This window comes from Babylonia areolata, chromosome 16 (assembly GCF_041734735.1).
Source record: "Babylonia areolata isolate BAREFJ2019XMU chromosome 16, ASM4173473v1, whole genome shotgun sequence".
In the NCBI taxonomy this organism is placed as follows: domain Eukaryota; kingdom Metazoa; phylum Mollusca; class Gastropoda; order Neogastropoda; family Buccinidae; genus Babylonia; species Babylonia areolata.
The window spans coordinates 14133539-14161463 of NC_134891.1; the positions used below are offsets into that span (position 1 = coordinate 14133539).

Below are 27925 nucleotides of genomic sequence, written 5' to 3' on the forward strand. Positions count from 1 at the left end.
CTGCATAGTGAAGTCAGTGTCCTCTCCAGTGCACAAAGCCTGTGTAGGTAGGTATAGGGGACAGACTGTTACCCATGCAGTAGGTTCCCCCTCTCCACATCACTGAAATGATCCAATGGTAAGGTCGATGTGCATGGTTCCAGCACCATCACAGGAGTTGCCAGGATGTTGCTGAATACAGTCTCCAATTGCCTTTGGGACTCTGACTCCAGACCTTTCCTCAGGCTTCCCAGGTTGATGAGCCCTGTCTACCCAAAGCAACTGGTTTTAAAATGCCAGTAAACTTTTGCCCCTTCTCCTGTCTGTGGAAACAGCTGTGTTGGGCTTACAAGCTGTTGGCCCACGCTTTCTCTCCCCAACTTTCTCTAACTTTATGAGAAAGAGTGAAATTGTGAGAAAGTGTGGTCACACCCCTCCCACGCTTTCTCTTAATTGCGAGAAAGCATGGGGTGCACTGTTTGGTTTGTCGGTTGATTGTCTTCCTTATTTGACTATATATATATATATATATATTTTTTTTTTTTTTAAAATTTTTGCTGCCCCATCATCTGCACCGTTTCAGTGGCATTACTCCCACGCCGCTCATTTAGATTCCCCCATACACGGCCACACCTGGGTTCGTCCGTCGCAGTTCCAGCCGCGTCAGCAGTCCACAGGGAACCATCGATGTTAGGTCGCCAGGAGGCCCCACACCAGAGGAGACCCTGCACTGCTGCTGAGTCACTTCGGTGGTGTTCAGTGGTGCCTGTTCTCTTTTAACGTACTTAGGACACCACCTACTAAGCCCCCTACTAACGACAATAATGGCTTAGTCGCGGAGCCAGACTGAGTGAGCGTCCCTCCCAGAGTGGAGACTGCCACCACATCCCTCAAACAACAGCCCCCCATGAATCTGCCGACACTGACGACATTGACAGGACTCACCCCAAGCACGGAAGTGGAGGAGTATCGAAGCTGAGGTCACCATGAGAGCAGGGCATGAAAGGCCACAGACTTCGAGACTATTTTGTTTATATTGATGACGATGAAGGAGGAGGATGATGATGATGATGTTGCTATGGAGGTCCATTTTGGTTTGGGACTATGTGACAAGGCTGTACTCTACGCTTCCTGTCATAATGATATCCCGGTGTTAACCAGGCCTGAGAGATACAGACACTTGCAGTGTTGGTCAGGTAATTAGAGCAACACACCCAAAGACGCATCCTTGAAGTGGATGACACTCGACTGTGTGGTCCCAGTCTCCCCATTTAAGCCCATAGCACACTCAACTCTGGGTAGGAGCCAGCCGCGGGCCGAAAAACCCACCTCCTCTGGGATTTGAACCAGCGTCCTCCCAGCTGCCAGTCCGCGATGCTAACCACTTCGCCACGGCGGATGGTTTATTTGACTATATTATTGTATTTTCATTTTCTGAGTGTCTTCTGACATTGAGAAGCTATTTTCAGTGCAAGTTTCATCTAAAAGGATGCTAACACAAATTTATGAACAAGTGTATGATGAAGGAACATTCTAAATACAGACAAGAGAGGCAAGGCTGTCAAGACTCACTTGTGATATACTTTAAAAAAATCAAATAAATTTAATCATTAAAATATGTTCTGTATTTGTTATTATCAAGGTTCGGGTTAAAAAAAAGGAAAAGAAAAAAGAAAGACATGAGCACAGGTTTGAACCCAGCATGTTTGGGTGAGAAGAAATTGTCTCACTCATTGCAGTATTGCGGATTCATAAATGATGGTCAAAAATTAACATTTAAGCATGCTTTTTAAAGGGCGATAAATCAATTGTGGCATTCGAAGTGAGAACACTGTTTAAATCATATTATTTTGGTTATCTCGGGCACTTAAAAATTCTGTATGGGCAATTAAGAATTCATATGCAGTTATCATGTCGACGATGTAGTCTGTGTCACTGTATGTGTTCTGTCCAGAATTTGTATTTCTTTCCATTTAATTGCGAACAAGAAAACTGAGGTCGCACCGTCCACTGACTAAGCATCGCCAACGCCATGGTGTTTTCGGAATCCCAGAAATGGCCTCACCAAAATAAACTATTAATGATACGGGAAACATGGCTTAATCTGGGAGACTACCATGGACACACAGACACACAGACACACAGACAACTGAACACTGGGTTATAACACAGGCTCACTTTGTTTACGCAAGTGAGTCAAAAAGGGTGCTTCACAACAAACATCAAACCTTAATTAGTTCTTGTTTTCATGCTCCCTACGCAAGGCTATAGCATTGTGAAACACATTTTTCTGTCGCATTTATGTAGAAAGTTGAATCATTTCAACGTTATTCCCAACATCCCTTGAAAAAAGTTTAGGGTCAAGTCTTGGTATATACATCTGTTTGAGTTACACACATTGCCATAATTTTGTTGTTTACATTGATCCTGTGTTGAATTTGAGGTTGATGCATTACAATGATCCATCTCATTTAAATAAAACAAATTGAAGTCAGTTTCAGTGTCATTGCTGTCGATGTCATCACAAATGCCATTGTTATTAATGTTAATGGCATTTGTGACGACATCGACAGCGATGACACTGAAACTGACTTCTTCATTTGTTCTTCTGATCATGTTCCAGGCAACCTGACACTCTTACTAAGTCACTATTACTTTATTTCTGGCTGAAGGAAACATTGGGCATGTCCAGTTATGAGTTCACTTGTCATGTAGGCAATATGGCTGCAACTACAGTATGGTTTAGCCTGTCATGTGGGCATTTAAGAGGTTATTGAAACTATCAAATCGGACTCTAAAAACAGCAAAAATTTGTCCACTTATAGATAAACACACAAAGAAATGAACTGGAGTGAAGGGAAAGAAAGAGAAAGAAGACCAGCAACAAGAAAACATGAAAAAGATAAAAAGGAGATGGAAAAATGGGTAAGAATAAGACTTACAAAAAGTGTCAGTTGTGTATATGTGTGTGTGTGTGTGTGGAAGCAAAACAACTCGAGAATGGCAACTGATGATCAGATTTCTTCACGTTAAACTTCAGAGAGCTCATTAACAATTTGAAAATGTCATGACACCATCTTTGCATTTACCAGAACAAAGTAATATACTGGGAGGTTACAGAGTTCATAAGCAGTTTTGATGATGAACATGAACTGGAAATGAATAAAGATAATCTGCAATCATAGGAACAATCACTGGTATCATGATGAGACTCTCCACAAAGAACACATAATTTAAAAGGGTGTTTTTGAGATGCATGACATGAGACAAGCTCAACCACTGTTTTGCACTGAAAAAGCATTACTCATCTTGGACAAAACATAGCTTCACCTCTTGAGTGCCCCAGGACAGACATTTATGTCTCCTTCCAGTGAAAGAAAAATTGCCCCATGACTGAAATTTTCATTCGCATAAATTGTTGAAAATTTCCTATTGCAAACTCGAGAAATTCATGTGAAATTGTCATATATGGATAGTGTGTTCATTTACCTTTTTCACAAAAAATATTACCCTTCATGACCAAAAATCCTGTGGCAATCAGCGGTCACTGAGTATAAAACTGGCTTGGCAGTGAAAGGGTAAAACATTTTTCTTTCACATTACATTTCACCATGACCACTGTTATCTGAAGCATTTAAGTGAAGCTCAAAATGAACTCCCTTAGTTCTTATGTTCACTTTTGGAGGTGTTGCAGGCCAGCAATGTGTTCACACACACTTGCTATTGGTCAGCTTTGTCAATCTATCATGGGAGCTCACAAATTACTGTGGAACTGCTGGTGTAAGTGATTTTGAGGAAAACAAAACACGGAACAAATGCAAGTGATCTTGCATCTTGGAACATGAATGTGTACAAATTTCACCATATACTTACCAGTCCATTAATCTAGTCACAAGTCACTCAGTTAATAAATCAAGACATATTATGTTTACACTTTTTTTTAATGATCAAATTTCTCATTTCCTTGTATTGTTCACCAAGCTTGCAAGAGAAAAACAGTACAGATACTCACACACTGCCGATCACATATAAACGTTTTGTACTATGTATGTATGTATGTTAATGCAAATGAATTATGCATGTGTGTGTAAGCGCATGCACATACACATGCTATGAGCATGGATTTTTCTCGGCAAAATAAAAAAAAAGTAACACCACTGCTACAATCTTAAGAACAGAAAATTGCAACATATAAAACATTCCCATTGTATAAGACTTTTTTTTTTTATCCAATTTTACTACAGGTATCCAATCACTTCTCCTTTATCAAATACTGCTTTAACTAGATTGTACTGTTGATAAAATGAGTATCCAGATATCCCAATAACAGAAAGTCTTGACTGATACCTAGCAACAGCTATGTTAATTCTGGTCAAGGTGAATTCAATTCTGTGTAAGCGCAGTTTGTAACTCTCAAAGCATTACTTGCTGATAGAAGTCTGTAGGACTGTGAGCGTCGGTAGGCGAGAGAGTGGGGAAGGGACTGCACAACTCCTCCTCACTAAAAAAAAAAAAAGTCACCTGTGTTGGTCAGGCAACCAGGCTAATGTCAGAACGATGAGCTAGCCTTCAACACCCAGCTTTCCCAAGCCCTGCAGCAATGGAGAAGTGGTAACGGGGACAGGCAGAGGATGCTGCTGGCAGTTCCTAGTCATGACTCTGCACGCAAGCGGCTGTGGGGTGATGGTCGTCTGCTGTAGACTGGGGCAGATGCGGCGCCCGTATCCTCCCACAGTGTCAGAGCAGCCCTTTTTAGGGACAGCACTGCTCTCCCCACATGGGGAAGGGGAGATAAAAGGATCCCTAAACAAAGCCTGCCTCGCCTAGTACCTAGTAGGAAACCGCACCTACTTGGACATCCAACACTAGCGGTTGAAAACAACAGAAGAAAAGAACCAGGAGTCATGCCCTGACTCTGGGTGCCTGGAATGTTCGCACCTTACTCAACAGAGATGACAGACCAGAAAGACGCACAGCGCTCATTGCTAGAATGCTTGATTGCTACCAGGTGGACATAGCAGCCCTGAGCGAAACCAGGTTTGCCGGTGAAACCCAGCTGGAGGAAGTTGGAGGGGGCTACACCTTCTACTGCATTGGGAAGCCAGATGGCACCCCAAGAACCTCAGGCTTTGCCATATGAACCAAACTTGACATCCTTCCATGTGGGATAAACGATAGGCTGATGACCATGCGGCTGAAGCTGTCCAAGGATCGCTTCACCAGTCATCAGCTGCTATGCCCCGATGATGACCATCCCTGATGACATCAAAGAAGCTTTCTACGAGGAGCTCAGCCGCACCATTTCAGCGGTAGACAGAAAGGACAGGCTGATCATCCTTGGGGATTTCAATGCCCGCGTCGGCATGGACTTCTCCTCGTGGCCAAAAGTCCTAGGACAGCACGGCACTGGCAAGTGCAACTCAAACGGACTGCTATTGCTCTCGCTCTGCGCGCAGCATGGACTGACCATCACCAACACCCTCTTCCAACAAGTGGACAAGTAAAAGAACACATGGATGCACCCCCGCTCCAAGCAATGGCACATGCTGGACTATGTGACTGTCCGGCAGAGGGACAGAGGTGATGTTTCCATTACACGTTGCATGAGAGGAGCAGTCTGTTGGTCGGACCATTGCCTGGTATGCAGCAAGATGAACATCAGACTTGCACGCAAGCTCCAACCAGCCAGGCATAAACCCCCTAGGAAGCTGAACATCCACCGCCTCCCAATCACCAAGGATGTGCTGCAGCAGCAAATCCAAGCAGCTCTCCAAGAAATTCCTGAATCGACTGATATAGAAGAGGTATGGAATACCTTTACAGATGCTGTGTACACAGCAGCAGCTGACAAACTCGGCTTTGTACAGAGGAGCCACAAAGACTGGTTTGACAAGAACGACTCTGGAATCTCCAAGCTCCTGAACACACTGCATATACGACATCAGGATCACATTTCCGATAAAGACTGCCAGAGGAAGGAGAACCAGTTCTTGCAAACCAAGCAACTTGTACAGAACAGGCTGTGTGAGATGAAGAATACCTGGTGGGAGAGAAAGTCCGAACAGCTTCAGTCCACTGCTGATGCTCGCGACATGAAGACCTTCTATGATGGTCTCCAAGCTGTGTATGGGCCGAGAGTCACAGGATCAACCCCTGTCCGAGCCTTGGACCAGACCACCCTCCTGACAGACAAGAAAGACATCCTTGCCCGCTGGGCAGAGCATTTCAACACCCTTCTCAACAGGGACTCATCCGTATCTGACAAGGCAATTGCAGCCCTCCCACAGCTACCAGTCAATGACTCGCTAGCTGCCCCTCCCACCAAGGCAGAGACCCAAGAAAGCCCTGAAGCTGGCAACGTCAGGAAAAGCACCAGGGGTGGATGGAATCCAGGCCGACATCTACAAGTATGGAGGCGAGGTGCTGACAGACAAGCTGACCGCCCTGTTCCAGTCTATCTGGGAGAGAGGGGAGGTCCCCCAGGATTTCAAGGATGCTTCAATTGTCCACATTTCAAGAGGAAGGGAGACAAAACATCCTGCGATAACCACCATGGAATCTCTCTCCTCTGCATCGCTGGCAAGATCTTCACCCACATCATACTGAACAGACTGGTTGACCATGTCTCCAACACAGTCATCCCTGAAGCACAGTGCGGCTTCTGCTCAGGCAAGGGAACATGTGACATGGTGTTTGCCGTACGCCAGATGCAAGAGAAGTACCGTGAGCAGAACAAGGAGCTCCACATGGTCTTTGTAGACCTGACTAAGGCCTTCGACATGGTGAACCGCCGTGGTCTGTGGAAGATCCTCCTAAAGTTCGGCTGCCCAGAGAGCCTAATCCAGCTGATTGTGTCATTCCACGATGGCATGCAGGCGAGAGTACAGGAAAATTCTGACATGTCAGATCCATTCCCTGTGGTAAATGGAGTGAAGCAGGGCTGCGTCCAGGCACCCACACTGTTCTCCGTTCTCTTCTCTGCCATGCTGATTGACACCTTCCAAGATTGTGACTGGGGCATCTTCATTCAGTTTCGCACAGAGGGCAAACTTTTCAACTTGCGGCGACTCCATGCCAGGTCCAGGGTGTTTGAGGCACTGTTGAGAGAGTTCCTCTTCGCTGATGACTGCTTGCTTGCTGCACACCCCCATGAGGACATGCAGTTCATTATGGACAGGTTCTCAACCTCCTGCAGGCGCTTTGGACTCGCCATCAGCCTCAGCAAGACCGAGTCCATGTACCAACCAGCTAGCCCACAGAACACCAGTGCCTCCCCCCCACCTGCAATCAAGATCAATGACACAAAGATCAAGTCAGTCGACAAGTTTTGCTACCTGGGCAGCACCCTATGCAGCAATAGAGCCCTTGATGCAGAAGTGACGCTGCGCATCACCAAGGCCAGCTCTGCCTTTGGCAGACTCAACAACAGGCTGTGGAACAACAAAGGCATCAGACTCAGCACCAAGATGAAAACCTACAGAGCTGTTGTGCTCACCACCTTGTTGTACTGCTGTGAAACATGGACGACATATCGCCGTCACATTCAACAACTTGAGCAGTTTCACCAGATTGCCTAAGAAAGATCCTCGGCATAAAGAGGCAAGACAGGGTCTCCAACCTCCAGGTCCTAGAGAGGAGTGGCCTGCCCAGCATTGAAAGCGTGCTGATCCAGTGCCAGTTACGCTGTACAGGACACACTGTCCACATGATAGACAGCAGGATCCCGAAGATGCTTTTGTATGGCCAGCTGAAGGAAGGCCACCGCGAACTTGGAAGACCCTGCAAGCGCTTCAAGGACACCTTGAAGACAAACCTCAAAGCTTGTGACATAGACATTGCTTCCTGGGAAACTGATGCCCTTGACCGCTCTCGCTGGAGGATGCTGTGCTCTAGGGGCATAAAGACGTTTGAAAACAAGAGAATGCTGGCCATGAAGGAGAAGTGTGAGCGAAGGAAGCAGGGCTCAACATCTGGAGACGTTTTCCTTTGCAACACATGTGGGAAGTGTTGCGCATCCAGAATCGGCCTCTTCTCCCATATGAGGACACACACTGACAGATAAGCCTGCCTACTCATCCGTCGGACTGATGGGAGACTCCATCATCATATATAGTGATATATATATATATAGTGATTGATATATATATCTTTTCTTGAAATTATTTTTTTTTACAGTTCTACAGTGAACATTGGTCTTTCTGTTCTCACTAGTATTCAACCTTAACTCATTCAGCCCTGTGCCTGAGCAATACTATGGCCTCAAACATTGTTTCAATAACATTATTTCCATGTTCATACCATTGCATAATCTTCAAAGCAAAGGGAACTAACTTCTACAGTATTTCTGGCTGTGTCCAAACGTAAATTTTTAGGAGAAAACTCGTATATTTCCTGTTTCTTTCCCCATCAGAACAACAGGGAAGCATGCTTAAGCTGTAAACTCCTTAGAGTTGAATGGGTGAAGTCATAAGGGCACCATCCAGAGATCTTTCTGTTCTTTATTGTCAAACTTTGGTGGCAGGAAGTATCCAATGTAAAAGAATTTTCCTTTCTACATTATGCCTCTTGTAAACAGGCAAAAATCTTGTGAGTGAAACAAGAACAAATGCACATAACATTAACCCAAGACAAATGTATTTAACATACACCTAAGAAACAGTCACAAACAGAAAATGTCCTGCTAAATTGGATAAATTCAACTAAAAAATGGAAGTAAATAAATACTTAACACTAAACAAACAAACACAAATGGAGAATAGAACTGGCACTAATCTGTGATTAAACAGTGTAAACATTTAAACTGAATTTCACAAAAACAGTCCACAGTAAAATGCAGTGCAATACAGTGCTGTGCAGTTTAAGAAACAACTGCCAGGAAATGAAATTCAATACAGTTCTGCGCAATGTGATATAGGAATTTAGAACCTCTGCTCTGTATAGGTAGTGCTTATGACAGTTTGATCTACCTATTTTACTGAACAAAAACCTTCAAGATCCACTGAACTGAACACCGGAATTATGGAAAAGAATACTGTAATGCATGTAATCAAAACTGTTGTGACCTTGACCTCTAATCTTGGCATTTAGAAGCAGCTCATTTAAGACCAATCACTGTATCAAATTTGATGAAAACTGAGCACATCTCTTTGAAGCCTACTTTTTCTTATGTCTTGTGACCTTGACCTCTGATCTTGGATTTTAATGGAGATCATGCTGTCACCATAACCAGTCAGAAGAATACCTAGTTTGATGAAAAATGGATGCAAGACAAGAGCACTACTGGGCTATGTAACAAAATAATGACCTTGGCTTTTGAACTCTCACTTTATTTGCCACATCTTCATAAAGGGTATATGACTCATATCTACAATTTACCAAATTTGTTTTCAACACCACTTGCAGTTGCCAGAACACTGCTAACAAAGTGTTTGAAACACACACACACACACTCACACACACATGCACACACACACATCCACAAACACACACACTGCACCACATACAAACACATCAATAACCAAAACTGAGCCATCACACACACACACACAAACAAACATTGCAAACCAAAACTAGGCAATTACATAGACTATCTACAGAGGAGTCAAAAATTATCTCAAAGTAGTTCAACAACTGGTAAAAGAAACAAACAACAACAACAACAAAAAACCCAACAAAAAACAAAACAAGAGAGGCACAATACAGTCAAAACACTATGTTGAACATTTAATGTCAAGAAAGAGACACTTCTTTTCAAAGCTGATTGCATTGCACAGTATTGTGTTGCATTGTAGTGCACTACACTGCATTGTATTGGAGTGCACTGTTTTCCTTTACTACCCCAATAAATATATGTCTGTGTAAAATCTGGGTTACTCTGATCTATTTAGTGCAGCCTATTCTCTTTGAATATCCCCCAAAAAGCTTTTTAATATTTGTTTATTTATTTCATTTACATGTGCTAAATGCACACTGCACCCAGGATCTTTGTTTATACTAAGTCTGATCTGAAAGACTAGCACTCAGATCATGATTCAAGGTCCAAAAGATGGAGGAAAAACAAATCTGTCTTTGACAGACTCAAACCTGGTACATGATGAGTTTGACTTTCTAGTGATCCCTCTGACTACTGTCTTCTGTTGGCAAAGTATCATCCAATTAAAAAAATGCAACAATGGAATGAAATAATGTTGCAATTCAAACAAATTCATACAAGAAAACTGACTGATGGTGAAGAAGTTTCAAAACAATACACAGAATATCCATCTGGAGCTTTTCCCCTGATATCATGGACACATTTTGAAGACTTCCCCTGGACAGGCTGGCATCATCAGCAGAACAATGATGGAGGAAGAAAAAGAGGAGGTTTACATGAACATGTCATCATAGCCCGGGGGACGCTCATGGTCAGGATCAGGTCTGCAACACACCCCAAACAAGGTCAGCTGCCTCATAACCATGGAGAACATTTGGCATTCTCTCTGCTTCTCTTTTAAACCATGCACTGGTTATGTACTGTTCACACACTCTCTATTTTTTAAAAGCAATTTCAGTGGTATTATCCCCATGTTGATCATCCTGAATACCCCAAACACAATGGCACCATGGCTCACCTGTCCACTCCAACAATCCACAGTGAGTTATTAAGGTAGGTTAATATATCTAATTTTCTATACCTATTCATAACCCCCATGCCCCTCCAAAACAAAAACAAACAACAAAAAAAGTAAAGAAAAAAGTTTATACTTCAAATGTGCCTCAATAAAAACCACTACAAGAACATTTGAATAATGCAGCAGCTCTCAATAATGACCTTGCTAATGAAGAATAGGTCTTTGCTGGGAGGGGTCTTTACTGGGAGATGGACTGTCTGGTCATACTTTTTTTTCTGCATTTTCTCCATGACCATAATAAAATATACATTTTTCAAACTTACCCATTATCTTTTTATTATATGGTTTTTTTTAGTTGACAACTGATATTTAGATTGTGTTGTCAATGATTCATTTTTGTACCATTTCTTTCTATTTATAAAAAAAAAAAAAAAAAAAAAAAAAAAACCTGTTGCAAAAGTACACAGAAATGTGAACATGCAATAATGTAACATATTAAAATACCAAAATATCCACAAGAACTAGATTGGACAACACACACACACACACACATACGGATAGAGACAGACAGACAGACAGATACAGACTCATAAAGAGCATCAAATGAAAGAAAGAAGCAATCACATTGATTGAATTTACATCATAATGTGTAGTTTTGGAATTATAATCCTGAAAGACATACATGCAAGGCACAAAATCAGGTCTTAAGCCCATATCAACAAATGGATTAGTGCAAAGTGACATCACAAAGAAGTGGAAGGAGATTAATGTGGATGGCTGAGAATGCTAAAAAGTGCCAGTCTACATGAAACGTAGCAAACGTGCTACTTTTTTATATTCATATTTTAACTCCCTTTTGAAAGCAAAAATATGTGACTCTATTCTATTCCTTTTCAAATAACTATCTAGTGTCTTCACTGACATATTTAACATGTCCCTTCAGTCTTGTGTGGTGCCACACTGCTTTAAGAAATCAACAATCATTCCTGTTCCAAAAAAAGCACAACCTAGTTGTCTTGATGATTATCGTCCCATAGCCTTAACATCAGTCGTCATGAAAACATCTGAACGCTTGATTCTACAATTCCTAAAAACCTGCGTTCCTCCATCTTTTGATCCCTTTCAGTTCGTCTATAGAGCTAACAGATCAGCTGAATATGCCATTAGCATAGGTCTCTACCACATCCTCAGACATCTCGAAAATCCTTACAGCTATGCCAGGATCCTTTTCATCGACTACAGCTCTGCATTCAAGACAACAGTACCATCAAAACTATATTTAAAATTGAAAGACCTCTCCCTGCCTGAATTAATTTGTGCATGGATCCTAAATTTTCTAAGATGCAGACCACAAGTTGTTAAAGTTGGTGACCTCACCTCCTCCACATGCATTCTCAACATAGGCACCCCACAGGGATGTGTTCTATCCCCACTGTTGTACTCACTATTCACACATGACTGTGCAACTCAAAATGAATGTAACACCAAGGTCAAGTTTGCCAATGATACTACACTAGAAGGGCTGATTACGAACAGTGATGAATCAAAATATAGGGAAGAAGTACTAGAACTTGTCAGCTGGTGTGATCAAAACAACTTAGCACTCAACATATCAAAAAAAAAAAAAAAAAAAGAAAAAAAAGAAAAGAATTAATTTTAGATTTCAGGAGGACCAGATCTGACCCCTTACCACCTGTCATTAAGACAAGCAAGTAGAGATCATCAGTGAATTAAAATTTCTCGGACTAATCATTTCCAACAATTTGAAATAGGAGAAAAATACAGAAAAATTTGTTAAGAAAACACAACAGCGCCTGTACTTTCTTCAGCGCCTCAAAAAGTTTGGAATTAAAAAAGAAATCATGGTTGATTTCCACCGAGCAGGCATTGAGTGTGCTAACCTTCGCTATTACTGTTTGGTATGGAAACATTTCCAAAGCAGAACTTGCAGCCCTTAACAGAATCATAAAAACTGCCACCAAGATTACCGGGGCTGATCTACCTTCTCTAGATGACATATATTATAAGCGACTATTCAAAAAAGCAAAATGAATCAGCCAGGACAAATCACATCCAGCTTTTGGGATTTTCGAGATGCTCCCTTCTGGTCGATGGTACAGAAGTATCAGGATGAAAACCAGTTACTTCGCCAATAGCTTTTCCCCCAAAGCAGTCAATGCCCTGTCTCTCGAACAAATCCAGTATGATAAATGATGATGGAGTCTCCCGTCGGTCCGACAGATGAGTAGGCAAGCAGGCTTATCTGTCGGTGTGTGTCCTCATATGGGAGACGAGGCCGATTCTGGACGCGCAGCACTTCCACAGGTGTTGCAAGGGAAAATGTCTCCAGAAGTTGCGCCCTGCTTCCTTCGCTCACGCTTCTCCTTAATGGCCAGCGTTCTCTTGTTTTCAAATGTCTTTATGCCTCTAGAGCACAGCATCCTCCAGCGACAGCGGTCAAGGGCATCAGTTTCCCAGGAAGCGATTTCTATGTCACAGGCTTTGAGGTTTGTCTTCAAGGTGTTCTTGAAGCACTTGCAGGGTCTTCCAAGTTCACGGTGGCCTTCCTTCAGCTGGCCATACAATAGCATCTTTGGGATCCTGCTGTCTGTCATGCGGACAGCGTGTCCTGTCCAGCGTAGCTGGCACTGGATCAGCAGGCTTTCGATGCTGGGCAGGCCGCTCCTCTCTAGGACCTGGAGGTTGGAGACCCTGTCTTGCCACTTTATGCCAAGGATCTTTTGTAGGCATCTCTGGTGAAACTGCTCAAGTTGTTGAATGTGACGACGATACGTCGTCCATGTTTCACAGCAGTACAACAAGGTGGTGAGCACAACAGCTCTGTAGGTTTTGATTTTGGTGCTGAGCCTGATGCCGTTGCTTCATAGGGTGCTGCCCAGGCAGCAAAACTTGTCGACTGACTTGATCTCTGTGTCATCGATCTTGATTGCAGGTGGGGGGGGAGGCACTGGCGTTCTGTGAGCTAGCTGGTTGGTACATGGACTCGGTCTTGCTGAGGCTGATGGTGAGTCAAAGTACCTGCAGGAGGCTGAGAACCTGTCCATAATGAACTGCATGTCCTCATGGGTGTGTGCAGGAAGCAAGCAGTCATCAGCGAAGAGGAACTCTCTCAACAGTGCCTCAAACACCCTGGACCTGGCATGGAGTCGCCGCAAGTTGAAAAGTTTGCCATCTGTGCAAAACGGAATGTAGATGTCCCGGTCACAGTCTTGGAAGGTGTCAATCAGCATGGTAGAGAAGAGAACGGAGAACAGTGTGGGTGCCTGGACGCAGCCCTGCTTCACTCCATTTACCACAGGGAATGGATCTGACATGTCAGTATTTTCCTGTACTCTCGCCTGCATGCCATCATGGAATGATGCAATCAGCTGGATTAGGCTCTCTGGGCAGCTGAACTTTAGGAGGATCTTCCACAGACCATGGCGGTTCACCATGTCAAAGGCCTTAGTCAGGTCTACAAAGACCATGTGGAGCTCCTTGTTCTGCTCACGGCACTTCTCTTGCATCTGGTGTACGGCAAACACCATGTCACATGTTCCCCTGCCTGAGCGCAAGCCACACTGTGCTTCAGGGATGACTGTGTTGGAGACATGGTCAACCAGTCTGTTCAGTATGATGTGGGTAAAGATCTTGCCAGCGATGCAGAGGAGAGAGATTCCACGGTGGTTATCGCAGGATGTTTTGTCTCCCTTCCATTTGTAAATGTGGACAATTGAAGCATCCTTGAAATCCTGGGGGACCTCCCCTCTCTCCCAGATAGACTGGAACAGGGCGGTCAGCTTGTCTATCAGCACCTCGCCTCCATACTTGTAGATGTCGGCCTGGATTAAATCCGCTCCTGGTGCTTTTCCTGACATTGTCAGCTTCAGGGCCTTCCGGGTCTCGGACTTGGTGGGAGGAGCAGCTAGCGAGTCATTGACTGGTAGCTGTGGGAGGGCTGCAATTGCCTCGTCAGATACAGACAAGTCCCTGCTGAGGAGGGTGTTGAAGTGCTCTGCCCAGTGGGCAAAGATGTCTTTCTTGTCTGTCAGGAGGGTGGTCTGGTCCAAGGCTTGGCCCATACACAGCTTGGAGACCATCATGGAAGGTCTTCATGTTGTGAGCATCAGCAGTGGACTGAAGCTCTTCGGACTTTCTCACCCACCAGGTGTTCTTCATCTCACGCAGCCTCTTCTGTGCGAGCTGCTTGGTTTGCAAGAACTGGTTCTCCTTCCTCTGGCAGTCTTTATCGGAAATGTGATCCTGATGCCGTGTATGCAGTGTGTTCAGGAGCTTGGAGATTCCAGAGTCGTTCTTGTCAAGCCAGTCTTTGTGGTTCCTCTGTACAAAGCCGAGTGTGTCAGCTGCTGCTGTGTACACAGCATCTCTAAAGGTCCTCCCTCCATACATCTTCTACATCAGTCCATTCAGGAATTTCTTGGAGAGCTGCTTGGATTTGCTGCTGCAGCATGTTTTTGGTGATAGGGAGGTGGTGGATGTTCAGCTTCCTAGGGAGTTTATGCCTGGCTGGTTGGAGCTTGCGTGCAAGTCTGATGTTCATCTTGCTGCGTACCAGGTGATGGTCTGACCAACAGGCTGCTCCTCTCATGCAGAGTGTAATGGAAACATCACCTCTGTCCCTCTGCCGGACAATCACATAGTCCAGCATGTGCCATTGCTTGGAGCGAGGGTGCATCCATGTGTTCTTGTACTTGTCCGCTTGGTGGAAGAGGGTGTTGGTGACGGTCAGTCCATGCTGCATGCAGAGCGAGAGCAAAAGCAGTCCGTTGGAGTTGCACTTGCCAGTGCCGTGCTGTCCTAGGACTTTTGGCAATGAGGAGAAGTCCACGCCGATGCTGGCATTGAAATCCCCAAGGATGATCAGCCTGTCCTTTCTGTCTACCGCTGAAATGGTGCGGCTGAGCTCTTTGTAGAAAGCTTCTTTGATGTCATCAGGGTTGGTCATCGTCGGGGCATAGCAGCTGATGGCTGTGGAAAAGCAATCTTTGGACAGCTTCAGACGCATGGTCATCAGCCTATCGTTTATCCCATGTGGAAGGCTGTCAAGCTGTCGTGCAAGTTTGGTTTGTATGGCAAAGCCCACGCCTGAGGTTCTTGGGGTGCCATCTGGCTTCCCAATGCAGTAGAAGGTGTAGCCCCCTCCAACTTCCTCCAGCTGGGTTTCACCGGCAAACCTGGTTTCGCTCAGGGCTGCTATGTCCACCTGGTAGCAATCAAGCATTCTAGCAATGAGCGCTGTGCGTCTTTCTGGTCTGTCGTCTCTGTCGAGTAGGGTGCAAACATTCCAGGCACCCAGAGTCAGGGCATGACTCCTGGTTCTTTTCTTCTGTTGTTTTCAACCGCTAGTGTTGGATGCCCAAGTAGGTGCGGTTTCCTACTAGGTACTAGGTGAGGCAGGCTTTGTTTAGGGATCCTTTTATCTCCCCTTCCCCATGTGGGGAGAGCAGTGCTGTCCCTAAAAAGGGCTGCTCTGCGACTGTGGGAGGATATGCGCGCCACACCTGCCCCAGTCTACAGCGGACGACCATCACCTCACAGCTGCCTGCGTGCAGAGTCATGACTAGGAACTGCCAGCAGCATCCTCTGCCTGTCCCCATTACCACTTCTCCATCGCTGCAGGGCTTGGGAAAGATGGGTGTTGAAGGCTAGCTTGTCGTTCCGACATTAGCCTGGTTGCTTGACCAGCACAGGTGACTTTTTTTTAGTGAGGAGGAGTTGTGCAGTCCCTTCCCCACTCTCTCGCCTACCGACGCTCACAGTCCCACAGGTGCAGATACTGCCACGTGCAGGACGGCCTCGGCAGGTGCAGGTTTTTTCTTCAGAGCTTCGTCTCCTAGGAGGACTTCCAACCAAGGATAAGCGCTCCCCCTGCCCTTTGGTCATCCTCTTCCACCTTCACAGCCGTTGGGAAAGGTTTCCTCCTCAAGCCTGGTCCGTGTTGGGAGACTTCACATGCAGCAGATAGTACGGGGTTACATGGTACCAGTAGCAAGGGCTATGCCCCTGACCTGACTTGATAAATAGAACTGTGCAATCAACAACCATTTACCTGAAGATCTAGTCATCAGCCCCATCCACATGTAATATGTGACTTCAGTTCAAATGTGTGTGTGTGTGTGTGTGTGTGTGTGTGTGTGTGTGTGTGTGCCTGCATGTGTGTGTGTTTGTGTGCAGTGCATGCATGTGTGAGTATGCACAAGTTTTTGTATTGATGTGCCTTGTATGTATCCTAATATCTATTGTATCTCTGATTGTGTATGATTTTCGATTCATGTTCGTACCTTGTTATGTACTATCCCCCCAATATTCCTTGTGAACCCGTTACACTTGGTAATAAAGACATTCTATTCTATTCTATAAAAATGTAGAATATCAGATGAAGATTTACTTGATAGGAAGTGTTCTCTCTGTCTGAATTTATGAATCTGAATATAACATTTTTTGTTAAATATCAAGCTGAAAGACAAGGTATACTTTTCATTTAGTAATTATGTATTCCTTGGAGTTTGAACCATAAATACTGTGTGCGTTCACTTTTCCAAAGCGAGTGTTCAAACAAACCTCCTTGATAAAGTCAAAATTTACATCTGTTATCTACAGCTATTTTCATCTTTTATAGAACTATATTTGTTGCAACTATCCAGTGTATTATTTGAACCTGCAGCCATTTTAGATTGACATCTTTTATTTTTTGTGCATTTTCTAAAAGACCTTTTCTCAAGCAGTTCTTTTTGGTCTTAAACAGCAGTTTGGATCGATGTTATTTTAAATTGAAATACTGAGGTAGTTTCTGTGCTGAAAACAGGGCTTTTAAACTACATCTGTTTCTATTCAATTCTTAACATTTATTTCTAAATTTAAATTCTTTGAAATAACTTTTAATTATGTAACCTGTATAAATGACAAAATCATTGTTCATCCCATACTCTTTTTATACTCTGTAAGTTTCAAATAAAACCCCTTTTAAACAAATGTATAATGCAATGAACACCATTTTTATCAATTCTGTGCGTTTTATACTTTGACCACAGACTGAAATTTTCTTGTTAAATAAAACACATTAAGCTAGCAATTCAGGACCTCTTTTTGGTTATATGTTATCACAGAACTGCTTGTAAGCTTCAGTTTCAGTTTCTTAAGGGGGCATCACTGTGTTCGAACAAATCCATATATGCTACACCACATCTGCACACAGGCAGATGCCTGACCAGCAGCATAACCGAGTGCGCTTAGTCAGGCCTTTAGTGCATGCATGTATTATATTTGTTTACCTACCAGAGTGGATTTCTTCTTCAGAATTTTGCCAGAGGACAACATGCTCATTGCCACGGGTTCTTTTTCAGTGTGCCAAGTAAATGATGCACATGGGACCTTGGTTTATTATCTCATCCAAATGACTAGACACTCAGTTTGATTTCCCAGTCAAACTTGGGAGAAAGGCAAGAGTGGGATTCAAACCCAGACCCTCACGGACTCTCTGTATTGGCAGATGAGCGTCTTAACCATTCTGTAACCTCCCTCCTATGAAGCTTGTAAGCTTTAAAAGTATGTACCTAAACTTCTTTGCTTTAATTTCATAATATCTGTAAATGAAGTTTTAAATCACCTGAAAAGTGGTTAGACCTGTCCGCTCTGAGATGTCCTCCCACCTCTTCTTTTGCCTGTCTCTTCTCCTTGCTCCCTGCATTGTTCCCTGCAGGAAGGTCTTGGCCAGTCCTGGTGAACGAGATGTGGCCATACCGCTAAAATTTCCTTTTCTTTATTGTGGTCAATAGATCATCATGTGGCCCAATCGCTTGCTTGACTCTTCTACGCACTTTGTCATTTGTGATGTGGTCCCTACATGTGATGCCAAGGATCTACAGGAAGCATATCAACTCTGTGGCCTGTATCTTATTTTCTAGTTCAGCTGTCAAGGTCCATGTCTCACAGGCATATGGTACAGAAATATGGAACTGACAAGGGAGTACATCCGTCTGATCTTTGACATGAGTGTGATGTTGCTGTCAATCCAGATGGGCTTCAGTTTTGTCAGTGCTGTTGTTGTCTGAGCTATCCCTGGAGAGTATTTCTGGCTTGGATCCTCCATCTGAAATGACGGCTCTGAGAAGCTTTGGACCGTTTCCGGATTTTCAAGGTTGATTCTAACATCAATGCTGAAGCCGTTGGAGTTGTTAATCATCAGTTTGGTCTTCTTTGCACTAATCTCCATGCTATAAGCTGCAGATGTTTTGTCAAGGCATTCTACCAGTTTCACAAGCTCTCCTTCATTTCCTAGCACTCCATCAATGTCATCAGCGAAACGCAGGTTGGTGATTGTCCGATGCTGACTTCCTTCATAGAGTTCAAGTGTGTCAGTCATATATTCTTCAGGAAGAAATTGAAGAGAGTGTGAGACAGTCAACAGCCTTGTCAAACTTCAGCAGTTACTCTGAAACAGTCGCTAATACTGCCACTGAAGTAGACCGCACTGCTGGCCTTTGCAGAAAGATGCTGTATCACCTTGACCAGGTGGGTGTAGATGTTGTACAGCTTCCTAGTTGCCTACAAGGCTTCATGCCATACCCTGTCGAGAACTTCTTAAAACCAACAAAGACGTGTCAGAGGTCTTGCTGGTGTTGTAGGTTACTCTCACACAGTACCTTGAGGTTGAAGATTTGTTCTGTTGTGCTGCACCCTGGTCTGAATCCTGCCTGTTCCCCTGCTATGTTCTTCTCTGCTTGTGGTTTCAGTCTGTCCAGAATGATCTTCAACATAACCTTGCTTGGATTGCTTATCAGGCTGATGGTGTGGTAGTTTTGGCATTGTTGCAGATAGCCTTTCTTGGTGAATGTAATAACAATAGATTGGGTCCTTGGTGTCAGCCATTTTCCAGTCCGCCAGATCTTGTTGCAGATTGTGGTGAAAGTCCTGACCATGGCTTTTCTTCCTGGCTGTTCTGCCGGAATGTTGTCCACTCCTGGAGACTTTCCATACTTCAGTGCTTTCACTGCTACCCCGACTTCTTCTCGGAAGATGGAGTACTCGTTGCTGTCATTTGTTGCATGGATATTCAGTACTTCTGGATCCCCTGTGGCTCTGTGGTTGTTCAACTCTGAGTAGTATTCAGCCCATTTGTTCATGATATCCTGTTCCTCTGTCAGACAGTTCCTTGCTTTGTTTTCGATAATTGTGCAATGCCCTTGTTTGGTGCTTGTCAGACCTTTCACAAGCTTGTATGCTTTTTTGCTGTTGCTGGTTTTCAGGCTGTCTTCAATGTCTTGGCACTGCTCTTCAATCTATTTCTCTCCTGCTCTTTTCATGCTTTTCTTTATCTCCAGGTTGACAGCTCTGTATTGTTTCACCCCATCCACCTCATTCTTCTTCTTCTTCAAATCCCTTCTTTTGTCACATAGATCTAAGACATCTGCCGTGAACCTGGGCTTTTTTGATGGTCGATGTTTGCCAAGGATCTCACTGACTGTTTTTATCACTGCAGTGCTGAAGGTTTTTGATAAAAATATCCATATCTGTGTCAGTGTAAGTGTCGAAGATGGTGAGAGGAGCAAATCTACCTCCTATCATAGCTTGGAAGGCCTCTGCTTCTTCAGGATCCTTTGGTTTGTCAAGGTCGAACTTTATTCTTGTGTGACTTTGACTTACTTGACTTATGCCTATAGCTCCGCTTGGGAACAAAGGGCCGCAACAGCACTCCTCCAATGGACACGGTTTGGGGCGATCCTCTTTACCTGGGCCCACGTCATTCCGGCTGCCTTCACTTCAGTGTCCGTGCTTCTTCTCCAAGTCTGCCTGGGTCTGCCAACTTTGCGTTTGCCTTGGGGGTTCCAGTCAAGTGCCTGGCGAGTGATGTTGAGTGGTGACTTGCGCAACGTGTGGCCTATCCACCCCCACTTTCTCTTTTTGATTTCTTCTTCTATGGGTGCTTGTTTGGTTCTGTCCCAGAGGTCTTCATTTGAGATGATTTCAGGCCACCTGATGTTCAGAATGTTGCGCAGGCATCTGTTGACAAATGTCTGGAGTTTGTTCCTGTTGGTCTTGGTAGTGCGCCATGTCTCTGAGCCGTACAGCATGACTGACTTGAAGCTGGTGTTAAATATTCTGATCTTGTTGTGAAGTGAGAGGGCTGAAGATTGCCAGATGGGTCGGAGAGTTCTGAAGGTGTGTCTCGCTTTATTGATGCGGCTCTTGATGTCATCGTCTGCTCCACCATCCTTGCTCACTACGCTGCCCAGATATGTGAACTTTTCCACTTCTTTGATCTCTTCCTGCTGTAATCGGACTGGGTCTTGCTGCTTGTTGTTGATGCGTAGGATCTCTGTCTTTCCGATGTTGATCCTGAGGCCGGTCTTCTCTGCCTCTATTGCGACGCGGTCTAACTTTTCCTGTGCGTGTTGTTTCGTGTGGGAGAGGAGACTGATGTCGTCCGCGAAGTCGAGGTCTTCCAACTGTTTGGTGAAGGTCCACTGGATGCCGGTCTTCTGGCCTGCTGTGGATTGCCGCATGATCCAGTCCACCACCATCAGAAAAACTGTCGGAGACAATAGGCAGCCCTGACGTACACTGGTTCGTACCTGGAAGGGGTCAGTCAGCTTTCCCTCGTGTATGACTTGGCAGGTGGCGTCCTTATACAGTTGCTGGATGATGGCAATATATTTTAGAGGAAAGCCGTAGTGCTGCATTAGTTTCCATATCACCTCCCTGTCCACGCTGTCGAACGCCTTCTGGAAGTCCACAAAGACGCTGTACAGGGAGGTCTGCCACTCCAAGGACTGTTCAATAATAATTCTCATGGTGGCAATGTGGTCCGTGCAGGATCTGTCTTGACGGAAGCCTGCCTGTTCATCTCGCAGGGTCTTGTCTAAGGCGGTCTTCAGCCTGTCCAAGATGATTCTTGTCAGCACTTTTCCAGGTATTGACAGAAGTGTAATCCCTCTCCAATTGCTGCATGATGACAGGTCGCCCTTCTTTGGAAGTTTAACGATGTAGCCTTTCTTCCAGTCTTGTGGTACTGCTTCTGTCTCCCAAATCTTCACTAGCAATGGGTGCAACATGTCAGTCGATGTCTCAATATCTGCTTCCAGGGCTTCTGGTGGTATGCCATCTGTTATTCTTGTGTGCCCCCGTGTTTTTTTTGATAATCTTCAGATGAAGGCGGGATGACATCGTATGTTCATGATCACTTGATACATACATCTGATAAACCCCTGAAAATGGAGCATGGCTACCTACATGGCAGGGTAAAAATGGTCATACACGTAAAAGCCCACTCATGTACGTATGAGTGAACATGGGAGTTGCAGCCCATGAATGAAGAAGAAGAAAACATCGGATAAAAAGTCTTCCACCTAATAGGCCCATCCTTTTTTTCCCTATCAACCCACCACACCAATTATCTGTTTTTTTTATAATCCACAAGTCAACAAAAAATATTTACCTTTGACATGAGGAATTCTCTCCATTCTGATCTACACAATGCGATCTCTTTGGTCTCGTTTTGTTCATTACCCAAACCTATCTGCTTAATGTTCTCTCTATGACTCATGAATTAGCGTGGGTGTATGGAGTGCTGGGTACATGGGAAGGCTGCCTCCCCACACCCCCACCCCTGTCCTTTGTGTGTGTTAGATACTTAGCATACATGTGTTTCGGTAATGTTTTTGATGTCAGATCTTTTTCCTGCATTACCTGTGTGCAAGCGTGCATGCATACTCATATAAAGTGTTGTGAGCTTTATGTCAGGAAGGGCACTACATAAACAATGTGTTTTTGTTTCTATTTTCCTGTCTATAAAGATCAATTATGCCCTTAGACTGCTCTATGGTGGTAACACAATGACAGGATTCTTTTCCCACCTCCTGCTGAAATGCATTGCATTTCCCAGTACACAATTTACTTACTTTCCTTACAAAAATACAATCAAAAGAAACAGAAATATTTATTCATTCTTATGACCAAGAACCTTATGCAAAGGCTTTGATGAGCAAATCCTATACCCACCCTAAATAGAAAAGAAACAAATGGGCTGATTCTTCCCATTTTCTGCCAGAAATATGTCCATCAGCTAAACGGTTGGCAGTGCTTTGCTATTCAAAGAAGTATCATTGGTGATCCATAATTCACTCAAGGTAGTAGTATATTTTTGCCCCTTTGCCCTGATTTTTATTGTCATGGAACAGAATAAAAGGTAAACAGATATATAATTTTTGAGCATCAGTGAAGTATATTTGCAGATAACAGTGAAAATGTGAAGATAAGCTCAATTCAACTGATTCAAACATGGTAAATACTTACCCAACACTTGCTCTTTCAATTAGTACAAAATATAACAGTTGAAAGATTAAGTCCTTTCTCTGCTGAACTAAAGAAAAAGAAATAATTACAGCCCAGCCTGTTCCAGCTATTATGGCAGATTAGTTGTTGCTTAAATACAACACTGTTAGTAGTCTACTAGGTACAGTAAAAATCTATAAAATAAAAAAAAAGTTTAAACCCCAACAACAATCAAACAAACCAAACAACAACAGAAAAATGGCAAAACATACACTCTGAAAATGAAGTCACCATGTGTGAGTGTTTGCTGGGAAGGAATCAGCCTGCATTGTGGTAGCAGTCATTTTCTATGATTAAGTGCTTTACTAAAACAGGAGAGAGAGGTGCATAATAACCACTGCAGGACACAATGAAAACATGAACAGATAACCCCTCTTACCCTGGTCTGGTGCCTGGTGGTCCAATAGGGTCAAACCTGGCGCCAGGTGGAACTGCACCCCTATCAAACACAACCATTCATACAACACTGTTTCAATGTCTACTTTTCACACCCTTATCAAACACAACCATTCATACAACACTGTTTCTATATCTGCTCTTCACACCCTTATCAAACACAACCATTCATAGAACAGTTTCTATGCCTGATCTTCACACCCTAAACAAACCAACCATTCATAGAACAGTTTCTATGTCTGCTTTTCACATCCTTATAAAACACAACAATTCATAAAGCACTGTTTCTATGTCTGATCTTCACACCCTTATCAAACACAACCATTCATAGAACAGTTTCTATGCCTGATCTTCACATCCTTATCAAACACAACCATTCATACAACAGTTCCTATGTCTGCTCTTCACACCCTTATCAAACACAACCATTCATAAAACACTGTTTCTTTGTCTGATCTTTATACCCTTATCAAACACAACCATTCATACAACAGTTTCTATATCTGCTCTTCACACCCTTATCAAACACAACCATTCATAAATCAATGTTTCTATGTTTGTTCTTCACACCCTTATCAAACACAACCATTCATAAATCAATGTTTCTATGCCTGATCTTCACACCCGTATCAAACACAACCATTCATAAAAGACTGTTTCTATATCTGCTCTTCACACCCTTATCAAACACAACCATTCATAAATCAATGTTTCTATGTTTGTTCTTCACACCCTTATCAAACACAACCATTCATAAATAGGAGGAGTTTGTATTATACTCCATGTTTGGTGTTAAATATACTTACCATGTCAAACTGATGCAAACTAGGCCTATTGGTTTGCTCTGCTTGGCCAAATTTCGCGCGGCTAACAGTGAAAAGACGAGCCCACCCGCTCTCAGCCAATCAAACGCCTCTAAAAACTATAAGCGCCTAATCATTCCGTGGCCATGAACAAAAATGCCCCATGAGAACCACGGCGGAGACGCGGGGACGGACGGGCGGGCATTCGAGTTTGACATGGTAAGTATATTTAACACCAAACATGGAGTATAATACAAACTCCTCCTTTTGGTGTCATATACTGTACCATGTCAAACTGATGCAGAATTTAAAGCAAATGGAGGAGGGCAACGCCTACTGGTTCATATGGGGAGCCCTTGTAACTGAGACGGCAGTGTTAGCCGCGACAAAGGAAATCCCCTTGGAACCGTCAGCCCTGGTCATACGGAAATTCCTGAGGTAGAAGTTGATGAAGGGATTCTCAGACCGCCAGAAGGCTGCCTCCAAGACATGCTGCGTTGGCACTGAGTGCTGGAAAGCAGCCGAAGTAGCTATGGCCCGCACTTCGTGTGCTCTGGGATGAAGACAGCTGATATCCCTGTGTGCATGAGAGTAGGCTCTACGAATGACTTGGGAAACCTGGCGGGAAATGGTGCCTGCAGCGATGTCTTTCTTGTAATTCTCATTGAGGGAGATGAGCAGACACCTCTGAGAAGAACGCCTATGGCGAGACCTATCCCAATAATATTTGAGACACCGAACAGGACAGGTGCCTATCCTCATCATCTTGGGCAAGAATATCAGACAAAGGTCTGACTCTCAGAGAGGGGGAAGGAACCTCAGGGTCTTGGTTCTTAGCCAGAAACTCTGGAAGGAAACGAATAGTGATGGAACCATCTCTGTGGAAGGCCAGATCTTGTGGCATTCCACTAAGCCCATGCAGCTCACTTCTATGACTGCCTGTGGCCAGCCACAGAAGGAAAGTGGTCTTGAGGGTGAGGATGTCAAAAGGAATAGTCCCCAATGGTAGGAAGGGCCGTTTTCGAATGAAATCCAGCACCAGGAACAAGTCCCAGAGGGGCACTCTTCTGGGGTCTCTAGCTTCCTTCAGAGGGGCACCCCTAGCCACCTCTCTGAGCAGGCAATCCGCTTCCAAGGCGGAACCACCTAGCTGTTTGCAATGTGGTACAGAAGGCAGACCTGTACCCTCGCCCAGAACTAGCAGACAGGATGAACCGAGGAGCAGAGAGCCAGAAAGTTGGCCAGCTGCATGCTCGTAAGGTTCGTAGGGGTAATGCCCTGAGCTGTACACCACCGCAACCATTTCTTCCAGCGAAAGTCATACAGAGTCTCCGTTCCCTGCCTCCTTGCTCTGGTGACTATGGAGAGGAGGTCAGAGGAGGCACACCCCTGGGTCAGCACAGCCGACACAGAGGCCGACCGAGGGGTCGAGGACTTCAATGGTGATGCTGACAGTTCCGACCGCACAGCAGCCATGCGTGCTGGTGGAGCAGTTGAGGATTGGAATGCGGAGTGCCCGAGCGAGGCTGCCTCAGCAGATGAGATTTGGTTTCAAGTTCCAGGGGTGGGAACATGTGTCAGGGACTGAAGGTCCGGAAACCAGGTCTGGACTGGCCATTTCGGCGCAATGAGGATCAGCTGCGGGTGTTCCAATCTGTCTTTCCGTATCACCTTGGACAGAATTGGAAAGGGAGGAAACGCGGAGGCAATCAGACTGCTCCAATCTAGAGAGAGAGCATCCACTGCCCACGCTTCTGGGTCGGCAACCGAAGAGACGGAAGTGGGAAGTCTCTTGTTGAACAAGGTCCACCATCGGCCGAAACCACTGTTCCCACACCCCCTGAAGGCTGTCCTTGTCCAGGGTGCACTCTGTGCGTATGACACTCTTGGACCTGCTAAGAGCATCTGCCAAGAAGTTGGTTTTTCCTGCTCAGTGTCTCGCTGAAAGTGCAATGCCCTTGCTGTGGCACCAACGGAGGAGAGCCTCAGTCCGCATGGAGAGGTCTGCCGAGTGCGCTCCCCCCATTTGTTCACATAACATGCGACCGTCGTCTTGTCCGTGAACAAGCGGATGGTCTTGCCAGTGGCCTCCCCCATGAAGTGCAGGAGAGTCCTGCGAACTGCCTCCAGTTCCAGAACATTGATGTGGCACAGGCGCTCCTCCGGGGACCAAGTCCCTGCTGCATAGAGTGAGTCCATGTGGGCTCCCCAGCCCAGGGAGGAGGCGTCTGTGAAGAGTGCCACCTGAAGAGTAGGAGGGGCTAAGGGCACCCCCTGTGTCCGAAGGGGGGTGATTAACCACTCTGATGTCACCTCGAGGAACCACTCGCCCAGACATATCTGGGTATCCCATGGCTGAGTGCTCTGGGACCGGCGTAACCTCAGTGCCCTCTGGAGAGGGCGCTTGAGAACCCTGTCCAGGGGAATGAGAGGTGCCGTGGACTCCATCATGCCCAAGAGGGAAGAAAGTGTCTGCGCTGTATCTTGGGAGGAGTGGCGCCAGTGGCTGAGGAGGCCTGCCAGACGGTCCCAGTGATCTGGCGCCAGAGAGACTATCATAGACCGTGTGTCGAATCTCATCCCTAAGAAGTCGAAGGACTGACGTGGGGACAGATCGCATATCTGCTGGTCCATGAGGAAGCCCAGTTGGGAGCAAAGGTCTAGAAGTCTGGCCGTATGACTCAGGCACAGGGCCTGCGACTGGGCCAGGATAAGCAAGTCGTCCAGGTACACACAGAGACGAATGGATTCCGAGCGGACGATGGACACCAATTCCCGCAGCACCTTGGTAGACAGGAAAGGGGCAAGGGACAGACCAAATGGGAGGGCCGGGAACTGGAACCCCTTGTCCCTCCACACGAACCTCAGGTACCGACGGGATGCCGAATGGATGAGTATATGAAAATAAGCATCTTCCAGATCGATAGAGGTAGGCCAATCACCTTGTTGGATGGTCTCCCGAATCTGTGCCTGTGTGTCCCTCTTGAATTTGATTTTGGGGAGGAATTTGTTGAGGGGGGACAAGTCCAAAACTGGTCTCCATCCTCCCAAGACCTTTGGAATCACCAACAACCAGCCGTAAAAACCGGGGCCCGGGTCCAAGAGTTGAGATATAGCCCCATGAGGAGTGGGTGCGATATCTCTTTTTCTAGGACGCTCTCCTGCTCTGTCGAGCTGGGCACCTAAGGAGGAGGAGTGGATCTTAGAGGGGGGAGGTCCTCCACCCAAGACAGCATGTACCCAGACTCTAGCACCGACATAATCCCGTCGTTGAGTCCCAGAGCACACCACTGATGTGCATGCCGGGACAAGTTTCCTACTTGGAGGGGCTGAACGACTGGCGGTGCTGAATCGGGGCCCAGTCATTGGGGGTGCTGCCTTCTGGCCTTGGGCATGGCCGGTCGGCTTGGACGGACATAAGGTGGTTTATTCCTCTGCCCCTGATTCAGCACACGCTGCCTTGACAGGCGGCGTGGTATATGGAGGGGCCCTGGTGGCCGGTCTCTTCAATGGCATAGAACCCTGGAGCCCATGAGAGGTGTGGGCCAAATATGAGGCCACCTCCCTGTTTGTCTCTGCCCTGTGGCTGACAAAATGGGGCGGGAACTGGCCGAAGAGGGAGTGCTGCTGTGCTGGGATGGACTGCAGGGCAGCCCTCTCCTCCACAGGAATGTTAGAGAGGCTGAAAATGGCGTCACGCCACGCTAGCACAGTACTGAAGTGAAGGCTGGTAGCTGTGTCTGCAGCTGCCGTGAGACCAGATGCTACCCTATTGCCAAAAGCGTG

At 45.3% G+C, this 27925-nt stretch overlaps 1 protein-coding gene across 2 annotated transcripts in view; it reads right to left on the reverse strand.

Moving 5' to 3' along the window:
- Window positions 1–8113: 8113 nt before the first annotated feature.
- LOC143291180 (proteasome inhibitor PI31 subunit-like) overlaps window positions 8114–27925 on the reverse strand; it is a 70358-nt gene continuing 50546 nt past the window's right edge. For both annotated transcript variants that reach the window (XM_076600898.1, XM_076600899.1), the window contains exons 7-8: window positions 23320–23379; window positions 8114–10395 (exon numbers count right to left, since the gene is read on the reverse strand). In XM_076600898.1, coding sequence (XP_076457013.1) covers window positions 10344–10395; window positions 23320–23379 — 112 coding nt within the window. In that variant the 3' untranslated portion in view covers window positions 8114–10343. The remainder of the gene's footprint in view (window positions 10396–23319; window positions 23380–27925) is intronic.